At 40.1% G+C, this 23,114-nt stretch overlaps 1 protein-coding gene across 1 annotated transcript in view; it reads left to right on the forward strand.

Moving 5' to 3' along the window:
- The window catches only part of LOC144593165 (coiled-coil domain-containing protein 102A-like), a 349,183-nt gene that overhangs the window by 109,430 nt on the left and 216,639 nt on the right, over nucleotides 1-23,114 (forward strand). Inside the window, exon 5 of the mRNA XM_078398649.1 lies at nucleotides 18,578-18,787. Within this exon, the coding sequence (XP_078254775.1) occupies nucleotides 18,578-18,787 (210 nt within the window). The remainder of the gene's footprint in view (nucleotides 1-18,577; nucleotides 18,788-23,114) is intronic.

The following is a 23,114-nucleotide window of genomic DNA, read 5'->3' on the forward strand; positions in this document are numbered from 1 at the left end:
TCTACAATGCACAAGTCAGGAGTGTGATGAATTGTTCTCCACTTGTCCAGATGAGTGGAGCTTCAACAACACTGAAGAAGTTTGAAATCATACGGAGCACAGCAGCCCACAGCATGTTTTATAGGCATCCCATCCACAACTGTTCACTCAAGGGCCTGTCCCACTTAGGCGATCTTTTTAGGCGACTGTTAAAGTCGTAGCAGATTGCTGAAATTTTGTTTTACCTGACCACAATGACCACGACAATGCTGAGTCAGGTCGAGATTACACCGTCTTGTCGCAAAATTCCCACGCTGTCAATGCTTCTCCAACGTCCTGATTTTCGCTGAAATCACCGACAAGTCGGTGCTATTTTAGATGAGAGATGCTATTTTAGTTTAGAGAAATCTTGAACAAAAGCCTTGGGTGTGGCTTATTACATTTTTGACAAGCGGATTTAATACTGGAATCTATGTTTATTCATCTTTAAGAATAGTACAATGAAATTTGCAGTAAGTTAACATCAACATTGAGGGACAGCTCACTATGCCACAGTACAAGCTAATGGAGTGACATAACATTCACCATATCTGCCTCCAGTGGAAAGAAAGTTGACAAAAATGAAAAGAAAAAATATTGTCAAAAGAAAAAGGTTTTAAGTACTGAATAGCATTAGAAGGTGGTGTTTGAGTACTTTGAACTATAACATAGAAACATAGAAAATAGGTGCAGGAGTAGGCCATTCGGCCCTTCGAGCCTGCACCGCCATTCAATATGATCATGGCTGATCATCCAGCTCTGTAGCCTGTACCTGCCTTCTCTCCATACCCCCTGATCCCTTTAGCAAAAAGGGCCACATCTAACTCCCTCTTAAATATAGCCAATGAACTGGCCTCAACTACCTTCTGTGGCAGAGAATTCCACAGACTCACCACTCTCTGTGTGAAGAAATGTTTTCTCATCTCGGTCCTAAAAGACTTCCCCCTTATCCTTAAGCTGCGTGACCCCTGGTTCTGGACTCCCCCAACATCGGGAACAATCTTCCCGCATCTAGTATGTAACATTTTGTGTGGGTTACTTAAAAACCAAGCTTCATGGTAACAAGGCATAAACTGGATTGACTTCCAGTTTACTAATGGCAGTATTAAGAAATTTAATTTTAAAAGTGGTTAAATGGATTTTTGTGAAAAGTGTTTCGGCATTCTTTGAAAATGTACGGGAGATGCATACCTGGGTTGCATATCTGGGTTGGGAGCCTACTTTAAATGTGATCGCTGATGGCCATAAACATCGCAAAAATTCCCATGCTTTCCTGACCATCAAACTGTCGTCTCCAATCTACCTGTCAAATGTCCTGACGGTAAATAAATTGGTTAAACACTAGTATTTTATGGTATCTTCAAATTACTTTACTTATTTTAATATTATGTGCTTCTAAATGCATCTAAGAGAAACTAGCAAACCTGGGGACAACTTGCGACAGCGCCCGCAATAAGCAATGAGAAATTTCACTCCGGATGATTTCTCAGCGACGCGCTGAGAACCACTACGATTCTTGGATTCCTCATGATCATGCCCGCGACACCCCGGCGAACTGTTGGTGACAGCCTAGTCGCCGGCAGTCGCCTTAAAATTGCCTAAGTGGGACAGGCTCTTCACTCTCCCACTAATACAAACAGCAACATAGTATGCCATCTACAGGATAAAGTGCATTAACTTTGCAACACTCCTTAAAGAACACCTTCTAATTCCACGATCTCTACCACCTGATGGACAAGGGCAGCAAAAGCATGGGAACACCATCAACTGGAAGCTATCCTCCAAGCCAAACATCATCCTGACTTGCAACTATATCGCTGTTCCTTCATCCTCGCTGCGTCAAAAATCCTGGAACACTCTCTAAGAGCATTGTGGGTATACCCGCACACCCACACCCACAAGGACTGCAGCTCACTGTCACCTTTTCAAGGGTAATTAGAGATGGGCAATTTAATACTGACTCAGCCTATGAAGCCCACATCCCTTGAATAAAGGAATAATAAATACTGGAGTGTTATGCAGGGCAATTGTTCTAGTGCTAATGAAAATCCCATTGGAAAGTCATGGATCAAGTTTCCCAGATGTATGAAATAAAAGCAGTAGTAGCCATTCAGCCCTTCATGCCTGCATCACAATTCAGTAAGATCATGGCTAATATTGTATTTCAACAACTTTTTCCTGCACCAACGCCACACATCTTCATATCCAATAAAGTATTCCATTGTGGATTAAATCTACTTGCAAATGCATAGGAATTGTAGTGTTTTGAGAAGGTATTTCTAAATTCATGAATTTGTCAAGTTTGCAAAGTCTCCTTTATTCCTTGACACTGGTAACATTAAAATTTGCTTTAACCTTTATGCACAAGCATTCTCTTGAAAGCAAGAATAAATTAATCTTATTGATGTTCACTTATCCAGTGTAATCCATTTAGCAGGCTTGTATTGATCAAGAAACAGAAATTGCAACTCATGACATAATATAGCATTAAAGCTTGATGCTCATGTGAAGGGAGCTATGACCAAAAGGACAGAAGGGAAACTTCAATAGGAATGAGTGATAATAGAGGGGTTGTGTTTTCTGACCCAGGGAGGTATTACTTGGAAGGACTTAAATCTCAGTGGTTAGCTGTGTATTGCATATCCAGTTGTTTCTCAGATATTTATTTAGTTAGCACAAAAGGAAGTAATACAATTACATTGAAGCTATTGTTTGAACATGGCTTCTTTGATATGATACGATATGATACGATATGATACGATAGAACTTTATTTGTCCCAAGAGGGAAATTGATCTGCCAAAGGTCATAAAAACACTGCTTGAAGGTAGCTGCATGAAGGTTTACTAGGAAACATTTTCTTTCACTAAATATTCATTATACTTTTGGTGCCGCAAATTTGTAGTATGAATGGTACAGTGACGAAGCAGTGCTGCATGTTTAGTTTAGTTTAGAGATACAGCATGGAAATAGGCCTTACGGCCCACCGAGTCCACGCATTTATATTTTACATTTATACCAAGTCAATTAACTTAGAAACCTGTGCTGCTTTGAAGTGTGGGAGGAAACCGAAGATCTCAGAGAAAACCCACGCTGGTCATGGGGAGAACGTACAAACTCCGTACAGACACGCACCCATAGTCAGGATCGAACCCGGGTCTCTGGTGCTGTAAGGCAGTAGCTCTACCACTATGCCACCGTGCTGCCCGATTTAGTGATGCATAAGTTATTGAGGTGCATTTAACTGAAGTCAATAGAAAAAAAAATCAGTCAAGGTGTTCAACAGTAATACTTAATCTGCAACCGTTTTTCCCCTCCGTCAAGGTTGGATTCACCCCATTTAACTCTACCTAGGTTTCATTATTAATGCAGCTTTTTTGTAATTTAATATCCCTTTTGTCTTGTCTTTTCTTTGGCAGGGGTGAGGAAATTTTGTAGGGAGAACAGTTTGTGCAGAATTCAGTTCACATTGAACTAGTCTTCTAGTTCGGAAACAATTCTTGCGAGCAAATGAACAAATCTGACACAACTGAAATAGTTCAATAATTCATATTTCTCTTAGTAATGTCTTAGTAATTTATTTCTGAACTGCAGTTGAGGTATTTATTGACCAGAGGTGTTAAGGCATATAAAGATTGGCCACATATTAAACCCCATCTCACTGAACTAGCTTTTTAATGTATTTATTCCCATTCCTTTATACCTTTGTGAAAGGAGAATGTTGAGATACTGGATATTTCCATTACAACAGAAAAAGTTCTGAGAAAATGTAAATCAATTTTTTAAATGATGTTTGCTTTGATGTAGTTGATTAAAATAATGTTTTCTCTGAATAGAGTCTATCACAAAGGGCATCAATTTTAATTTTTTTTACCAAAGAAAGAGGAGGCATTTACAAAGGATTGTCAGGGTTGCCATGTGGAGTGGTTGAGAATTCATTGTATTGTTTCATTTTGTGAAAGTAAAGGCACCTGGCTCCAGGGAGATAACAGGGCTGTAGAATTACTTTTGGATTCCAGCAAAGACTCAATACAAGCATGGAAAGGTCTCTTTGGTGTTGAAAACTAGAGTAATCCAGAGGCATTTAATGATCTGTACATATGATCTGCATTAAATAGAGGATAATAGGGCAGATTACTAAAGTCTTTACAAGAAAACATTTTGTGTTATGAGCACTATAAAGGAGAGAGAAGTAGAGGCAGAGAGCTTCTGGGAATTTCTGATCATATGGGTAATATTAATAAACTAATAGTTGCTACCGGTGGACGAAAGGAAACCGAGGATGTGCAAGATTAGAAGTGGGGCAGAATCACTGGCATCAGGGCATCCCATCTGCTGGTGTTGAATAGAAGATTTGTGGAATTATGTCATCTACCCTGACAGCCTATGGTGCAACTGTACCCATGGTCACCGTCACAGAGATCAGATCAGCATTCCTGAGAGTGGAGCCATAGAAAGCGGCTGGGCTGGATGGAGTCCCTGACTGCGTTCTCGGAGCTTGCATGGACCAGCCAGCAGGAGCATTTGCAAGCATCTTTATCTTCTCCCTGCTCTATTGTGAGGTATCTACTTACTTTCAGAAGACCAGGGCCAAAGACAAGCAAGGTAACATGCCTTAATAACTATTGTCTGGTGGTCAACACCATAATTCCAAACTTCTATACCTAAGACTCAGCAGTCCCTCTGCTGCTAGTTTCTTGATTTCCTGATCCACACACCACCATCAGTATGGTTAGGGGGCAAAACATCCTCAACAATAATTCTCAAAACCAGTGCCCCTCAAAGCTGCACCTTCAGCCCCTTATTATTCTCCTTACCTGCAGGTATGTGGCCCAATTTTGCTCTGAATCTATTTGTAAGTTTGCAGATGACATGATATAGTGGGCCGGATCTCAAGCAAAGGCAAGACCAAATATAGGTAGGATATAGAGAGCTCAGTGGCATGGTATCAAGACAACAGCCTCTCCCTCAATGTTAGTCAAATGAAGGAGCTGGTCATTGACTTCAGGAAGCAGGGTGGTGTCAACGCTCCTGTCTGTATCAATGATACTGAAGTGGAGATGTTTTAGAGTTGAAGTTCATAAATTGGATTAAGAAGTACTGTAAGTATCTAGGCAGCAGTTTTTGAAGGAGAAACAAAGTTAAAACTTCCGCTCATTATGCTTTAATCAGAACGAGAAGTTGTTAGAAATTTATTAGATAATCTGTAGTTATTCCTGCTGAGGAAAGATCATTGTAAACATTTTACCAGTTTCCATCCCCACAGGTGCTGTCTCACCTGGTACAGTTGGCAATGTTGTCCCTGTTTTTATTTTAGATTTCCAGTATCTGCAGCATCTTGCTGTTGGTTAACTTTAAGAAGCTCAAGGCAAATGACAGTGTATATATATATATTTTTCATTATACATTTGAGTTACAAATTTTATTAACCTCAATTTATTTGAAAAGACGAATAATTCTGCAAAAACGGTCTAAAAATGTTTAATATTTGCTATAACTTGAGGCAAAAGCAACTTGCATCTTTATTGCACACTAAAAGAGTTCAGTTCACATTTATAATTCTCAAATAAGTTTATGAAGCAACTTAATGTATTTCAGAATGGCCCAAAACGGTCTTCAGCAAATTCTAGCAATATTATCCTATAAATGGGTTGCAATCGATAGCCTGAATATGTTTAAACATTGATATAAAACTAATTTCACACATTAATGTTTATACAATAGTCATCTTTTTCTTCATTCATTTCTGAGATGTGGGCATCACTGATAAGGAAATTTGTTATTGCTCATCACTAATTGCCCTTGAGGTGGTGGTGAGCCTCTTTTGAATTACTCCAATACTTTTTGCGAAGATACAGTGCCCTCCATAATGTTTGGGACAAAGACCCATCATTTTTTTTATTTGCCTCTGTACTCCACAATTTGAGATTTGTAATAGAAAAAAATCATATGTGGTTTAAGTGGACATTGTCTGATGAAGGGTCTCAACCCGAAACGTCACCTATTCCTGTTCTCCAGAGATGCTGCCTGACCCACTGAGTTACTCCGGCATTTTGAGTCTATCTGTTGACCCATCTGTGGAAGGACCTGTGGATCCCACACTGACCTCATCATGCATGACGAGCTAGCGGCGTTTAAAATTCTCTACAATTTCTTGTGATTCCAGGGAGAGCAGTTGCCATTCCAAGCTGTGATGCATCCAAATAGGATGTTCTCTATGATGCTTCAGTAGAAATTGGTAGAATCCACTTCAAACGTGCTTAGTCTCCAGGAATTGGTGTGCCTTTTTGGCCATAATGTCAAATGGTTGGACCAGGACAAATTGTTGGTGATATTTACATTTATGAACTTCAAGCTCTCAAACATCTCCACTTCAGTACCATTGATACAGACAGGGGCGTTGACACCACCCTGCTTCCTGAAGTCAATGACCAGCTCCTTCATTTTACTAACATTGAGGGAGAGGCTGTTGTCTTGATACCATGCCACTGAGCTCTCTATCTCCTACCTATATTTGGCCTTGCCTTTGCTTGAGATCCGGCCCACTATATAATGTCATCTGCAAACTTACAAATAGATTCAGAGCAGAATTTGGCCACATACCTGCAGGTAAGGAGAATAATAAGGGGCTGAAGGTGCAGCTTTGAGGGGCACTGGTTTTGAGAATTATTGTTGAGGATGTTTTGCCCCCTAACCTTACTGTTAGGAGGCAGGAACGGGGTACTGATTGAGAATGACCAGCCATGATCACATTGAATGGCGGTGCTAGCTCGAAGGGCCGAATGGCCTCGTCCTGCACCTATTGTCTATTGATGGTGGTGTGTGGATCAGGAAATCAAGAATCTAGCTGCAGAGGGACTGCTGAGTCTTAGGTATAGGAGTTTGGAATTATGGTGTTGAAGGTAGAACCATAGTTAATAAATAGAAGTCTGACATGGTTGACCTTGTTTTCCATATGTTTCAAAGATGAATGAGGCCCCGAGAGATGGCACCTGTCGTGGGCCTGTCAGATGGTAGGCAAATTACACTGGATCAAGGCTGTCTGGGATGCTGGACTTAAGGTTTATCATGACCAGCCTCTCGAACCATTTCTTGATAATGGATGTCAGAGCCACCAGACAGTAGTTATTAAGGCATGTTACCTTGGTTGTCTTTGGCCCTGGTCTTCTGAAAGCAGGTGGATACCTCACAATAGAGTAGGGAGAAGATAAAGATGCTTGCAAATGATGCTCCTGCTGGCTGGTCCACGCAAGCTCCGAGAACGCAGTCAGGGACTCCATCTAGCCCAGCCGCTTTCTATGGCTTCACTCTCAGGAATCCTGATCTGATCTCTGTGATGGTGACCATGGGTACAGTTGCACCATAGGCTGTCAGGGTGGATGACATAATTCCACAAATCTTCTATTCAACACCAGCAGATGGGATGCCCTGATGCCAGTGATTCTGCCCCACTTCTAATCTTGCACATCCTTGGTTTCCTTTCGTCCACCGGTAGCAACTATTAGTTTATTAATATTACCCATATGATCAGATATTCCCAGAAGCTCTCTGCCTCTACTTCTCTCTCCTTTATAGTGCTCATAACACACAATGTTTTCTTGTAAAGACTTTAATAATCTGCCCTATCATCCTCTATTTAATGTAGATCGTTTTGCTCATATGTTCAGATCATTAAATGTCTTTGGATTGCTCCAGTTTTCAACTCCAAAGAGACCTTTCCATGCTTGTATTGAGTCTTTGCTGGAATCCAAAAGTAATTCTACAGCCCTGTTATCTCCTCGGAGCCAGGTACCTTTACTTTCACAAAATGAAGCAATACAATCAACCACTCCACATGGCAGCGCATTCCAATACCCTGGCAATCCTTTGTTAAAATAAGTTTCTTGATCTGCCTATTTTTTCATAGATTGATGCCCTTTGTCATCCACGCTATTCAGAGAAAACATTATGTTTTAATCAACTACATCAAAGCAAACATCATTTTAAAAATTGATTTACATTTTCTCAGAACTTTTTCTGTTGTAATGGAAATATCCAGTATCTCAAAATTCTCGTTTCACAAAGGTATAAAGGAATGGTAATGAATATATTAAAAAGCTAGTTCAGTGAGATGGGGTTTAATATGTGGCCAAACTTCATACACCTTAACACCTTTGGTCAATAAATACCTCAACTGCAGTTCAGAAATAAATAACTGGACCCACTATTCCACGTTACTAAGAGAAATATGAATTATTGAACTATTGACTTCAGTTAAAAGCACCTCAATACCTTATGCATCACTAAATCACTAAATCGGGCAGCACGGTGGCATAGTGGTAGAGCTACTGCCTTCCAGCACCAGAGACCCGGGTTAGATCCTGACTATGGATGCGTGTCTGCACGGAGTTTGTATGTTCTCCCCGTGACCAGTGTGGGTTTTCTCTGAGATCTTTGGTTTCCTCCCACACTTCAAAGAAGCAAAGAAGCAAAGGTTTGTAAGTTAATTGACTTGGTATAAATGTAAAATTGTCCGTAGTGTGTATAGGGCCGTGTTAAATGTGTGGGGATCGCTGGACGGCGTGGACTCGGTGGGCCGTAGGGCCTATCCCACGCTGTATCTCTAAACTAAACTAAACATGCAGCACTGCTTTGTCACCGTACCACTCATACTACAAATTTGCGGCACCAAAGGTATAATCAATATTTAGTGAAAGAAAATGTTTCCTAGTAAACTTTCATGCAGCTATCTTCAAGCAGTGTTTTTTATGTCCTTTGGCAGATCAATTTCCCTCTTGGGACAAATAAAGTTCTATCATATCATATCGTATCGTATCAAAGAAGCCATGTTCAAACAATCGCAAAAGCTTAAATGGAATTGTATTACTTCCTTTTGTGCTAACTAAATAAATATCTGAGAAACAACTGGATTTGCAATGCACAGCTAACCATTGAGGTTTAAGTCCTTCCAAGTAATACCTCCCTGGGTCAGAATAGGAAAAGGAGTGGTGCAAGAGACCTGGATGTGCTTATAGTGCAGGAAAATAACTGCAGATGCTGGTACAAATCAAAGGTATCATAAAATGCTGGTCAGGCAGCATCTAAGAGAGAGGGAATGGGTGACGTTTCGGGTCGAGACCCTTCTTCAGACTGATGAAGGGTCTCGACCCGAAACGTCACCCATTCCCTCTCTCCTAGATGCTGCCTGACCTGCTGAGTTTCTCCAGCATTTTGTGATACCTTGGATGTGCCTGTGCATCAGTCACTGAAACTAAGCATGCAGTTACAGAAGGCAGTGAAGAAAGCTAATGGCATGTTGACCTTCATTGCCAGAGGATTTGAGTGTAAGAGCAAGGAAGTCCTACTGCAGGTGTACAGGGCCCTGGTGAGACTGCACCTGGAGTATTGTGTGCAATTTTGGTCTCCTAATTTGAGGAAGGACATTATTGCTATTGAGCGAGTGCATGGTAGGTTCACCAGTTTAATTTTTGGGATGGCGGGACTGACATATGATGAAAGAATGGGTCGATTTGGCTTTTCTTCACTGGAATTTAGAAGGATGAGAGGGGATCTTCTAGAAACATATAAAATTCTTAAAGGATTGGACAGGCTAGATGCAGGAAAATTGTTCCCGATGTTGGGGGAGTCCAAAACCAGGGGTCACAGTTTAAGAATAAAGGATAGGCCATTTAAGACTGAAATGAGGAAAAACCTCTTCTCCCAGAGAGTTGTGAATCTGTGGAATTCTCTGCCACAGAAGGCAGTGGAGGCCAATTCACTAGATGTTTTCAAGAGAGAGTTAGATCCCAGCTCTTTGGGCTAAATGAATCAAGGGATATGGGGAAAAAGCAGGAACGGGGTACTGATTTTAGATGATCAGCCATGATCATATTGAATGCCGGTGCTGGCTCGAAGGGCCGAATGACCTTCTTCTGCACCTATTTTTCTATGTTGCTATCTTTTTATGAATAGTGTACTAACAATAAATATATTGCAACACAGACTGAATGGATAGACCTTCTAAATTCTGGCTGCTCTGTTTGCACCTGTCTTTTCTTGAATTTCAAAAGCACTTTAAGATGGGAAAACATTCCAAGGTTTTTCTCAAAAGTATTATTGCAATGTTCTTGTAAGAATTACGTTTTTGAATAAAGGTAAAAGATTTTGCAATCCACTCATACGTCTGACAGAAACACATACAAACTTTAATAAAACTTCAGTCACAGTCATAGTTCCCATGTAAAATTATAAAATATAACCTAATGTTCCCTCTACTTATTTTCCTATGTAAAAGAAAAATCAATAGGATTGGAGGATAAATAACTCGGATCACACTTCAATGCAGATTAAATGGTAAAAAAACAACGCTGTAAGTTTACAGGCCATTTTCAATTTAAAAATGGATCACTATTAGTTAAAGTGGTTTTAAAATCATTCAACCTATCATGCTTTGTGCTGATTCTTCACGGGAGTTAATGGTTCACTCCTCAGATCTGTTGTCCTGAAATTTAATCCCCTTTAACGTTTTGTTGATTGTGTTTTATTATTTTTTTGGAATATGGTAATCAGCAACAAGCTGATGGTCGTATTGAATCTGCTTTATCAATTCTTTCTGATTTTGCACTCTTGATCAAGACAGCTTGTGTTAAGATATTTGTTTTTCTCATGCTATCACAGTTTTATTTGCAATTAACTCAAACCTATTCTGTTTGTGAAGTTCAGTAAAACCTTCTCGCTTTTTTATTCAGTGGGAGCGGAATAGACATATAATTATCCCAAATCTGTGGAGTTTGGGTTGAGCATTTAAAATCCTGAAAATCTGAAACCCCGTTCTTAACACTCTTAAGTGCCTTTGCAACAATACTTCTGAGCCAGGGAAAATAAGAATGGGTTCCCTCTCACATTATCCTATACCTGCCCCCCAACTCCCTTCAAACCTTCCACATGCTCAGCTCCTCTCATCAGATCCTCTTAAATTCCATCATTAAACAGGATAGACAAAGTGCATAAATGCCTAGGGGAGACAAATGACATTTGATTAATGATCTTTGAGAAAAAAGCACAGGTGAAAATGCATGGAACATGGAACAGCAAGTTGCCAAATTAATAAGTAAGATTACATTGTGGTGGCATTTGTGGACTTCTGGCAATAAAGACAGGATTTATAATTTATTAGCCATGATGGATTGAGAAAAAGAGTGTTGGAATTAAAGGAGAAGAATTGACAGCATTGACTCGGGATGGTTATAGGAGTGGAAATAAATTATGTGTTTCTGAATGAAGGAATATGAAAGAGCTATTGCAGCTTCTAAACCATAGGTCAGCAAATAGGTGATGAAGTTTCAGGAGCAGTTTTTCAGTTAAGTTTCAAGAAGGTGAAAAAACTGTAATGTTGTTATAATGGGATTTCAAGAGACATAAAGTCATGGAACAGTACAGCATGGAAATTGGTCTTATGATCCACCTTGCCCATGCTGACCTGGATGGCACATTGGACTAGGCCAACATTTGTCCAACAAGGTTTCTCTTAATCATTCACTCTTTTAGGCATCATTCAGAAGACCACATTTATTGCTCATTCCTAATTGCTCTTGAGATGGTGTTGGTGAGTTGGCTTCTTGAACCGTTGCCGTTAATGTAAAGAAGATACTGTCAGGTGTGTGACATAGAGACGGAAATGCAGTACTAATGTTTGCATGTCCTCCTACCCGTATCTTTCCCTTGCGGTAGAGATTGTAGGTTTGGGAGATGTTGGTGAAGAAAGCTTGTAGTGCAGCTTGGCAGATAGTACATACTGCAGCCGCGATGTCGGTGGTTGTGGAAAATGATATTTAAAGTGGCTGCTAGGCTAGTGAGTTGCTTTGGTACTGGAATTTGTCAATCATCTCAAGTGTCATTAGTGTTCTTTTAAGCAAGTCAAGAGTATTCCTGCACAACCTTTGTCTAGATGGTAGAAAAGTTTCAAGTGGTCTCAAAAAATGAGTTATTCACCTTAGAATACCTATACCCATTAAAAAAAGACATAATATGCTGAAGTAACATAGTGGGTCAACCTTGACCCGTTGATTTACTCCAGCACTTGTGACTTTTTTGTAAACCGGCATTGCAGTTCCTTGTGTCTCCTTACCCATACTCGCATTTGCTGTTATTACTGCACAAGTTCTGATTTTAATGTGGGACAAGAGTCATGTGGTGAGACAACGGCAGGCAAAATCTGTATTGTCCTTGATAGTGCACAGAAGAAAATGTTTCTGTCTTACTCAATGATTCAATTGGTATCTCCACTGGCATTTTAGTGTACTCTTTAAAACGTGATTGTGTTTTTGTGCAGTTTTTGCAAAGCCTCCCACGTGAAATCGCATGTAACCAGTACTGGTGGTCTGAATTAGAGATTAGTTCACCAATCTGGTTTTTACAATGGATATACTTAATTTGATCTTGTTATTTTGCCTCAATAGCACATCACTCCATTCTTTGATCTCTAAAATGAGAAGAAAAGAAAATGAATGTAAACATATGTGTTAGGGAGCATGTTAAATATAATGCTTATTTGTCAGGCAGGTGGTGAGATTACTTTCTACTGTTTTCACAGTGTGAAGAAAAGGATTTCAACAGTTATGGATGGAAAGGGAGCCAAGGATCCCCAAAGATTCTTTAACTTCCAATTTAACTAATAACTATCTCAGCTTATGTGGCATCAGACCAGTTGGTGTTCACAAGGTCAGAATTAAAATAAAAATCATCACATTTTTAATAATGTTTTCTTAATTTAGGAGATCTTTAAATTACCATAATACATCAGAAACATTTAATTAACAAATCCAGAGGGTCACAGAGGTTAGCTGTTGAAGCTTGTTAGAACAACATAGATAAATTCAGTTATCTAGACTCACCAGATTGTCCACTGGGAGATTCTACACATTGATTTCAATGGAATTGATTTAAACCAATTGCTAATTCTGTAGGGTCAAAAATGTTCTGATTAAAATCAGCTAATTAATCATTTTAGGATATAGAGAAGTAGAAAGGCTCACATGCCAGCGATGCACTATATTTGACTATGGCGGCCATTTTCACATTTTAATTCTTGTTAAGTGCTGGGGTTTTTTCAACACAAAATGCCTTTAAGAGTGGCAGATCATTTGTACATCAAATGTAGGCTTTAATTTTACTGTTTATATTTTTGGTTTGGTCAGTGCTTTTTCTGTTTGTCATGAGTGTTCAGCAAAATTGGGTATATTTGGTTACTTAGAAAACATCCTATCGGGGTGCATCGTAGCTTGGTTCAGCAACAGGTCTGTCCAAGATCACAAGAAATTGCGGAGAGTTATGGTGGTAGCCCAGTCTATCATGCACAGCGGCCTTTCCACGCAATGACTCCATCTACACTTCATGCTGCCTCCAGAAAGTAGCCAACCAAATGGACCATTTTCACCTTCTTCTCCTCTCTCCTGTCGGCCAGAAGATACAAAGGTTTGATAGCACATATCACCAGATTCAGGAACAGTTACTTCCCTGCTGCCATCAGATCACTAAACGGCCCTCTCATAAGCTGGGGTGTAGTCCTGATTCTCAGCCTATCTCATTGCGGATATTGCACTTTTTTTATCTGCCCCTTCTCAGTAATAATATTTCTATGCAACTAACACACCCTGGTGTACTTATATCTGGCTCGATTGTGCATAAAAAAATTGTTGGGATTTTTTTAGTGTGTCAGGCAACATCAATGGTGATAGTGGATAGCAGGCATTTTGGTTCGGGATGCTCCTTCAGACATGGAGTAAGGGAAGAAAGGTGAGGATGAGAGAAAGCCTGGCAAGGAACAGGTGGATACAGGTAAGGGGGAGGGGTGATTGACAGATGGATGGAGTACATGTCAAAGGCTAGAGGTGCAAAGGAGCCAAAAGGGTGTCAGATAACAAAGAGGAGGAGTAAAATGTAAAGCCAGAGGGAGAGATATGGATGGAAAGTGAGTGGGGAAATATAGGGGGGGATAAATAGAAATGTGATTCTAGGAGATGAGCGCATGCAGGAGGGGAAAGGAGCAGGCTGACTGGGTGGTGGAGAAATGTGTGTGCACTAGGGTGTGGGGGTGGGGTTGGCAGACGAATGAGAGGAGGAGTAGGGAGGGTATTACTTGAAATAGGCAAATCAATGTTCATGCTGGTAGACACAGAATGCTGGAGTAACTCAGCGGGTCAGGCAGCATCTCAGGAGAGAAGGAATGGGTGACGTTTCGGGTCGAGACCCTTCTTCAGACCTTCTCGACCCGAAACGTCACCCATTCCTTCTCTCCTGAGATGCTGCCTGACCCGCTGAGTTACTCCAGCATTTTGTGTCAACCTTTGCTTTAAACCAGCAGTTTTTTTTCCTACAATGTTCATGCTGTTGATTTATAAGCAGCCCATGAAGAATATGAGATGCTGTTCTTCTAGATTATGTGTGAATTATGGAGGAGGCCGTACTGAAATATTGGTATGCGAATGGTCAGAAGGTGAATCTGCATTGTGAACAAAGGGATTGAAAATGTAAAGTCTGAGTGGTTGACATTTATTGTTGACAGAGAGATTTAACAGTGAAAGAAAATGAAAACATTTTTGGTTCCAAGTAGGCCTTCATGATATTTTTTGGTTCTTATCAGTTGCAAAATTTAATTAAGATTTAAAAGTCAATTCCTGAACATATGCTCATGTTTCCTGCCATGAAATGACAGTGGGGAAAATAAATATCTTCAGGCTGAGATCAATACATTTTTGAATGCTAAACGAATCATGAGATAATATGATTGACCTGGAAAGTAAGTTTGACGTACAGGATCTATTTTAAACTTAATGAGTGGCAGAGCAAGTGTGGCCTACGACTGCCTAGATTTCTTGTATTCTTATATTTTTGTACACAACCTCTCATTTTAGCATAACAATGACAAATATTTGTTATAATGGAGTAATTTTTGTAAGTGATATATTCCCCAGTTAAATATAGGGCTTGTACACAAATGCTATCTGTGACCAGATTGTTCACAATCTTGGCATCCTATTTAATGCTTAGCTGTGCTTCAGATCTCATATCTTTTGCATTAAATTCATTGTCTTTTTCTGTCTCCACAATATTACCCACTTTCGGTCCTGTGTCTGCCTGACTTCTACTGAAACTTTTATGTATGTTTTTATTTTATCAGTATTTTGACAGTTATTTTGACATGTACTCCAATGCTCTTCCGGCTGGGTGTTCAGCTTCCATTCTTCATTAGCATGAAAGCTTTACTGCTTGTATCCTCATCTGCAGCACAATTTGGTTCACCCATCGTCTTAGCTGGTTGCTTTGACTCCAATTTTTGTGGGTTCTGAGGTGGCTGGTGAGGCCAATTTGGGAATGACAGACTTTTCCACAGATAGGGGAGGTGATGGGTGAAGGGTACATATGTGGTAACTTGTCTTCTGTGCCAGCCATGTTCAACTGCACATTCATCAACACTTCTGTTTGAGCATTTTCATCCGGTTCAAATTCTTCCATAATTTAAATCCTTCCCATCATTGCGGATTCCTGAAGCTCAACAACCTCCCAAACTCTAGTGTTCTCCCATGTTCTTTTGTCTCCCAATTAGCAGCTGCACCCTCAAGATATCCATGCTGTAAATTCTAGTTATCAGCTAACTGGGCTTCAGCCAGTTAATTCAATGCACGTTTCTTGGAAAATGTTTTTGCTCCACCGTGTAAGCATTAACTCAGTTATTTGAATCAGTGCCTGCTGATATCACGTGACTATTTTTCATGGCTATTTTTATTTAATGATCATCTTCAGTTTATTTGCACCCAGTTGGCTTGTGGAATGCACGGTGGGGATTAGTTGGTGGATGTGATGGAAATGGACACTAATTACATCAGTTGAGAATGAGACCTTCAAAAGCAGAAAGCCTGAGGTCCTAGTTGTATGCCTTGGTTGTCACACCTGTGGAGATCAACTAACACAACACAGGTCTATGATGTTTGCTTAACAACAAGAGGCAGACGATCAATGAAATGAACCATTGGGTATTTAAATCAGTATGTAATTGATCTATCCATCTATCCCAATTATCTATCTATCTATCTATCTATCTATCTATCTATCTATCTATCTATCTATCTATCTATCTATCTATCTATCTATCTATCTATCTATCTATCTATCTATCTATCTATCTATCTATCTGTCTGTCTGTCTGTCTGTCTGTCTGTCTGTCTGTCTGTCTGTCTGTCTGTCTGTCTGTCTGTCTGTCTGTCTGTCTGTCTGTCTGTCTGTCTGTCGAAACTAAAACACAAAGTTCAACTGCAAATCAATTTAAATTTTCCTTACAATGGGTTAATCTTTCTTTGTTTTAATGTGATTGGAAAGCATTTTTTAAAGGGCTGTTCAGGCTCAAGAATGGATTAAGTAGGATTTTTGGCTTTTTCCTGCTGAGCCAAAATTGACATTTATAAAACTAAAAATAACAGGAAACAGAACATCGAAACTGCAACACAGTTAATGAGGAAAAGAAGCATTTACAGATGTTCACCATCTTCACTGCAGGCTGAAAGCTTTTTATAATTCTGAATTTATATTAAAGAAAAACATGATTATCTTTCATTATGAGAATATCATTGGCTATATCACCTCTGTGCCCATAGCTGATTTCTAATGAATATATTATAGATTGCAATTTTTTTTATTGGTTTGACCTTTTAAAATGGAGAAACCATACTTCGTTCATGATTAAGTCTCTGCAGGTTGATTTCGTAGTGTGTTAACACTATTCTCCTTCCTTTGTGATTAGAATTTTATTGTTTCGTGGATTTGCTTTTCAGTACTGTATGAAACTAAGGGAAAGCCAATTTTCTGTATTCATTCTGAATTAAGGTGATATATTTGGTCATCATCGAAATACAGAAAGGATTTACTAAAATAATGTGACAATCACAAACAGCTGTTACAAAAGCCTGTGATAAACTGAATTTTTCATTAAACTGGGTTATTGCTCGTTTGCTTTATGTCAAGTACATTTTTTAATTAATCACTATGCAAATACATTACAACTATTCATATTGTGTTGAAAACATGTTACCACAGATTAATTTTACAAATGCACTAAGGATTTTACTCTCTGGTCACCCCATTTTAAAAAAATGCATCATGTTTCTGCAGTGAACACATAGATCAATATCACAACATATAATCCTCCAACATTTTCGCCACCTCCAACGGGATCCCACCACTGGCCACATCTTCCCATCTCCACCCCTTTCTGCTTTCCGCAGAGACCCTCCGAAACTCCCTGATCAACTTGTCCTTCCCACCCAAACCACCCCCTCCCCAGGTACTTTCCCCTGCAACCGCAGGAGATGCAACACCTGCCCCTTAACCCCCCCCCTCAACACCATCCAAGGACCCAAAGAGTCTTTCCAGATGAGGCAGAGGTTCACCTGCACCTCCTCCAACCTCATCTACTGTATCCGCTGTTCCAGGTGTCAACTTCTCTACATCGGTGAGACCAAGCGCAGGCTCGGCGATCGTTTCGCTGAACACCTCCGCTCAGTATGTCTTATCCTACTTGATCTCCCGGTGGCTCAGCACTTCAACTCCCCCTCCCATTCCCAATCTGACCTTTCTGTCCTGGGCCTCCTCCGTCGTCAGAGTGAGGCCCAGCGCAAATTGGAGGAACAGCACCTCATATTTTGCTTGGGTAGTTTACACCCCAGCGGTATGAACATTGACTTCTATAACTTCAGATAGCCCTTGCTTTCCCTCTCCATCCCCTCCCCTTCCCAGTTCTCCCACTAGTCTTATTGTCTCCGATTACATTCTATCTTTGTTCCGCCCCCTGCCCTGACTTCAGTCTAAAGAAGGGTCATGACCAATTCCTTCTCTCCTGAGATGCTGCCTGACCCGCTGAGTTACTCCAGCATTTTGTGTCTACCTTATTAATATTTGAGCTATTTAATGGTTTGCAGGTGCAGTAACCTTGATATAAGCCCATTGGGCCTATTTACCTCTAAACCATGTTCATTGTGGTCAAGAATGGGGCTTCTACCTTATTGCACCTCCTGTATTAAGAGAACTCCAGAGATCAGATTCCCTTCTACCCAACCCTAACATGCAAAAGCAGGTGGGGGCACCTTGAGCTTCCCTTGATGCTTCTGCATATTAATACAAATTCATTTCTGATGTGCAGCTAAGCCTGTGGATGACTATGACTTCCAAGCAAATAACTTGTGAGGCCGAATAGACACTTTCTGTAGATTTATTACTCCAGAGCCTGCCAAGAAAATCTGGCTTTCCAGTTGAACACTGGGTCCTGAACTTGTCACAATGCCCTATGTAAAGATAACCAGGTAACAACTGCTGTTTAATGTCTTACACTACAATTTGACCCCGGGGGCATAGTAGACGGGCTCTTGACTTTTATTGAGGATTACCTCAAAAGAAGAGGGGCAGAGAAAGACAAAAAACAAGCGTAATGCAAAATTATAATTTTTGTGGAATAAGAACTGTATGTGTTGAAAAGTGAAAAGCTTTCTTGGTGTCCTGGTTCGTGACTCAAAATTACTTTCTTCTTATTTGCAGTTGGAAAGACTTCAGGCTGAGAACACTGCTGAATGGGGGAAAAGAGAACGACTAGAGACAGAGAAGCTGGGGCTGGAGAGGGATAACAAAAAATTAAAAGCACAAATTGGTGAGCTGGAGAAGCTGCTGGCAAAGAGGAGCCAACAAGCCACAAATCTAAACGATTCTGACTTCAAAGCAATGCAATGCGAGCTATTTGACAAAAATAAGGTAAGAATGGGTTGCGTTCAGTGGATTAGTAGAGGTGAGACAGTTGCCATAAAATAGGCACATTTATAATCCATCGCTGAGTAATTGACACAAAAAAATATCTGCATGGCAAGCTGGCCAGGTTATCTACATTGCTTGTGAAAATAATGCCTGGGGAGATGTTGGAATTGACCCTATAGGGTCAAGACACCACCTTTAGTTGAAGGTCTATTTTGTTCATTTTAGGAAAATGACTTTGCCATGTAAAATAACTCACACAGGGGTCAGTGGAAGAGAACCAGAATGGAGTTCAACATCTGGTTGAGCAGTTTAGCAATTTGTGTATCTGTTGGAAACATGGTGCACCACCTGCTGAACAAGATCACAACTTAGGTTATTTCTCTGAGGACTTGTACAGTACATGGTGCAAGCGTGTTGGAAGGTGATCATGTACACTGAAAACTAGTAATTGCATTTTTCTTACTGCAACACTTTGCTTCTGGCCTCTTTATGAAAGGCAGAGCAACCTCAAAACTGACATGAGAAAAGTAGAAAATATTACCTTTGCTGGTGATATTGCATTTCCTACACGTACTTTAAGTAAAGCATCGATATTCAGTTTATAGAGTGTTTTCTGTAGTTATTGACTTCCCCCCCAAAAAAATTGGTCAGTTATCCCTTCTCAGGTTTCAGTTTTGACAAATTTGTTTCTCAGCATTACCTTATAAAAATGGAGTGTTGGAAAAAGATAACCTAAACCTTCCAATGTCAAAATGAATAATTATCAAGAAAACTTAAAATAAAAACTAAAATATGTACTGCTTTTTATTTAGATAGCTTGTTGATAAAGTAGTCTCCAAACATATCATACTAAAGAATCTCCAAAGGCAAGCTACTTAGTCAATGGCAGAGAAAGGATATTCCTGTCAGCCCAGTATAAGCTGGTAGGGAAACACATCACCTTCCCAAGTCCTTAGAGGGTAAATGCAGTGGCTGACAAGAGGCAAGCTCAATTGTGCTGAGAGATATTTTTAGTGTTTAATCAGTTGTATTTGTGCTGCACATTAAGTATGTCTAAAAGATGTAAAATGTAACTCTGATACCTGTAGGAAAATTAGGTTAGGGACAAGGATAATATACCCTTTTCCTTATAACATACTTCAGATTATTTTGCTCGTCTTACAAATCAATAGCCCCTGCCATTTACTGCAGATGTGGCATGGATTCTCTGCGGCCATTCTGTGCCATTGGAAGCTGTATCCTATCCTTTTTTTTAACCATTTTCCAGCTCTCTGAGCTATTCCCCATGTGTTTTTTCCATGGATATTGACCTGGAATTTGCAGTCAATAGTGAACAGAAAGTTCCACGTTCTGTCCTTGAAGGAAGCTGACAATCACTACTGGTCTTCATGATTGGACCATGATTTTAGAGCTTCCACAAGGTGGCAGGAAGAAAATGTAACTAATATTTTTACTCAGTACAAAATAGAGATTGATATAAACATATAAATTTAGGTATTTTTTTCTGCATAAATAATTCATAAAAACACTTTCAAATCTGTTGGATTTTGGAAAAATTGTATGTAAGAATTGCAATTCATAAAAATAAAGATTTGTTAGGTCATAAAGCAGAAATTTTGCCTTAACACAACTTTTCTTGAGATCTGTGTGAGTTTTTAAAGAAATGTAATAAAAGCAGGAAGTGCTGGAAACACTTAAATTGTAGCTGGGTTAACATTTCAGATCAAAGATCCTTCAGGAAAGATTGAAGATCAATGACTTTCTCAGGTTTTCTAGTCTAAACAATGACCTCCATCTATTTCTCAGTTAATTTGTTTGTGTAGACAGTTTTAACGTTTGGTTGCTTCACTTTTTGACCAACTTTCCTTGTGCAAGGAGAGATTATAGTTGTTGGGACTCTTGACAGCATGTGAGTTTTGACTGAGAGGAGGATGGGATTGTGGTTAAAGGGGTTTGCTTGGAGCTACAATTCTGTATCCTGTGCCTACCATTCCTATCGTAGACCTCTTAGAATACCTTGCATGCACTAAGCCTGACCACTTTTTCTATCGCACTGAATCATCAGGGTTAGGACTTAAGCCAATCTCTTGCGAATGTGCACACCATCGGTGAGGGCATTCATGCACTTATTGGATTGCTAACCTCATCATCATCATTGGTGGTCACTCAAAGCGAGTATGACTGTCCTCTCCGTAGGGTCGGAGGCCTGTGCGTGACTTTGTTTAACGTGGGGAGACTGGTGCACAGACATAGTCCTGGTGCCACCACATGGTCCTTGACAGATCTGGGTCAGGATCCAGTGGCATGGAGTCCAAGACGATCGGGGACCCTTTTCTGCTGCAGCCTTCATTTACCTTCCCCGCTGTTGTGATGCTCCACTAAAGTAAGCCATCATCCTCTGCCTGCCCCACTGTTGAGGTCTTGATTGCTAACCTATTGCCGAGAACACTGATGCTTTCATGGATAAAGATAGCAATGCAAAAGTCCACCAAATTATGTCCGTCTTCCCTCATCATTCTCCTCCACTTTCTCTGCAAGACCACACAATGACACAAGGATACCTGCACCTCACACATTCTTCCATGCTATGGGAGAAATGCATTATTTCATAATCATTAAGATGTAGCATCTGCTTAACACACAATAGAACTGTGATCTAAGCTGTACCTGTCCCAACCATCTGTTTCTGCTCCCTGGTAATGTATGTTGGACTATGTGAAAAAGCACCGATCTGTCTTCCTGCCCTATGAACCCTAACTATCTGTCCTAGTGAAAGGAAGCCTAGTCATTGTGCTTTAGCGTGTGTAGCCTTTGATGAGTGGGATATGCAAAGATACTGTGGAAGGTTGGAAATTTAAATTAGAACTTTGAAGTTTTGTACATCATCACTTTTGCTGTTAACATCCAGAATAAATATTTGAGTAATACATGTAGGGAAGGGGAGAGAGATGTTCGTAGAAGTTACTTAAAATTGGAGAATTCAACATTTTTGCTAACTTTTACATTTCTTATGGACAATTACTCACTTGCTTTTATAACATGTGTTCAAGTTAGACTACACATTTGACTGGGAGTTGTAAGGAAAGCTTGCTTTAACATAAACAAACAATTAGCACTGTATACAGGCTGTATCTGCCCAAGTTTGAAAGTGCAAAGGAATTTGTCTGACACCGAACAAGGCAAACGTGTGGAGGAAGAAACTGAAAAAAGGAAGAAAAATTGAAAAAATGTCGGCATTTCACTTTCAGTCATTATCTCAGTTAGTGCATGAGATTGTGCTTCACCGCATCTGGCCTGAAATCGAAAAGAATTGTGATGGAAATGTTCAAGCTGCAATTCATCACTGTTTTGATTAGGATTGCTCTATAGTCACTCTCAACAAAACTATTATTACCACCTTCCCCACTTACTGACATCTCCAGTTCTTGTCATGACCTAAACTTCCATGTAATGCTTTGAATGCCTGATGTCCCACTGTGGATAAATGAGGGCAGTGTGGCAGCCTCTCAAATGATCAGCACAAGCTGTCAATGTGGTTCTGAACCCTGATGTGCTTCTCTGCTGCATACGGTTTGTGGCTGGCTTGCTCAAGGCTCCACAAACGTTGAGACCCAAAAGTGAAATAAATTTCTAAAGGTTCAATAGAATGTGCATGAATCTACAATACATCGCTGTCCATAATTGAAAACTAATTGCCTTTTTCATGAAAACAAATGTGCAACTCTGCGGCTGCCTACCTGCCTGATCTCTGGGCTATGCTCTCTCCTCAGTTTCGAGCATTCAGTTTCTTGGTAATCAACGAATGTAAGTATTTTTAGGTTTGTAATTCATTCAAGAGATCTGGGTTTCACAAGCTGAGCCAACATTTAACTGCCACTCCTAATTGACCTTGAGAAGATGATTGTGAGTTGTCTTCTTGAACTGTTGCAGTCTTTGAGGTGTGGTTATGCCCACGATGTTGCAAGGGAAAGAGTTCCAAGATTTTGACCCAGCGACAATAAAGGAAGAGTGATTATTTGTAAGTCAGGATGGCGTGTGGCTTGGAGGGTAACTTCCAGTGGATGGTGTTCCCATGCCTTTGCTGCCTTTATCCTTCAGCTGGTAAAGATTGTGGGTTCAGAAGGTGCTGCCTAAGAAATGTTGATGAGTTGCTGCAGTGCATCCAGTAGATGCTACAAAGTGCTGCTACTGTGTGCCAGTGGTGGAGTGAGTGAATTGGGTGCTGATCGAGGGGACTGCTATGAACTGTATGGTGTCTAGCTTCTTGAGAATTGTTGAAGTTACATTCATGCAGGCTAGTGGAGAATATTGCACCCCACGTCTTGTC

This window comes from Rhinoraja longicauda, chromosome 4, assembly GCF_053455715.1.
Source record: "Rhinoraja longicauda isolate Sanriku21f chromosome 4, sRhiLon1.1, whole genome shotgun sequence".
NCBI classification, from domain to species: Eukaryota; Metazoa; Chordata; class Chondrichthyes; order Rajiformes; family Arhynchobatidae; genus Rhinoraja; species Rhinoraja longicauda.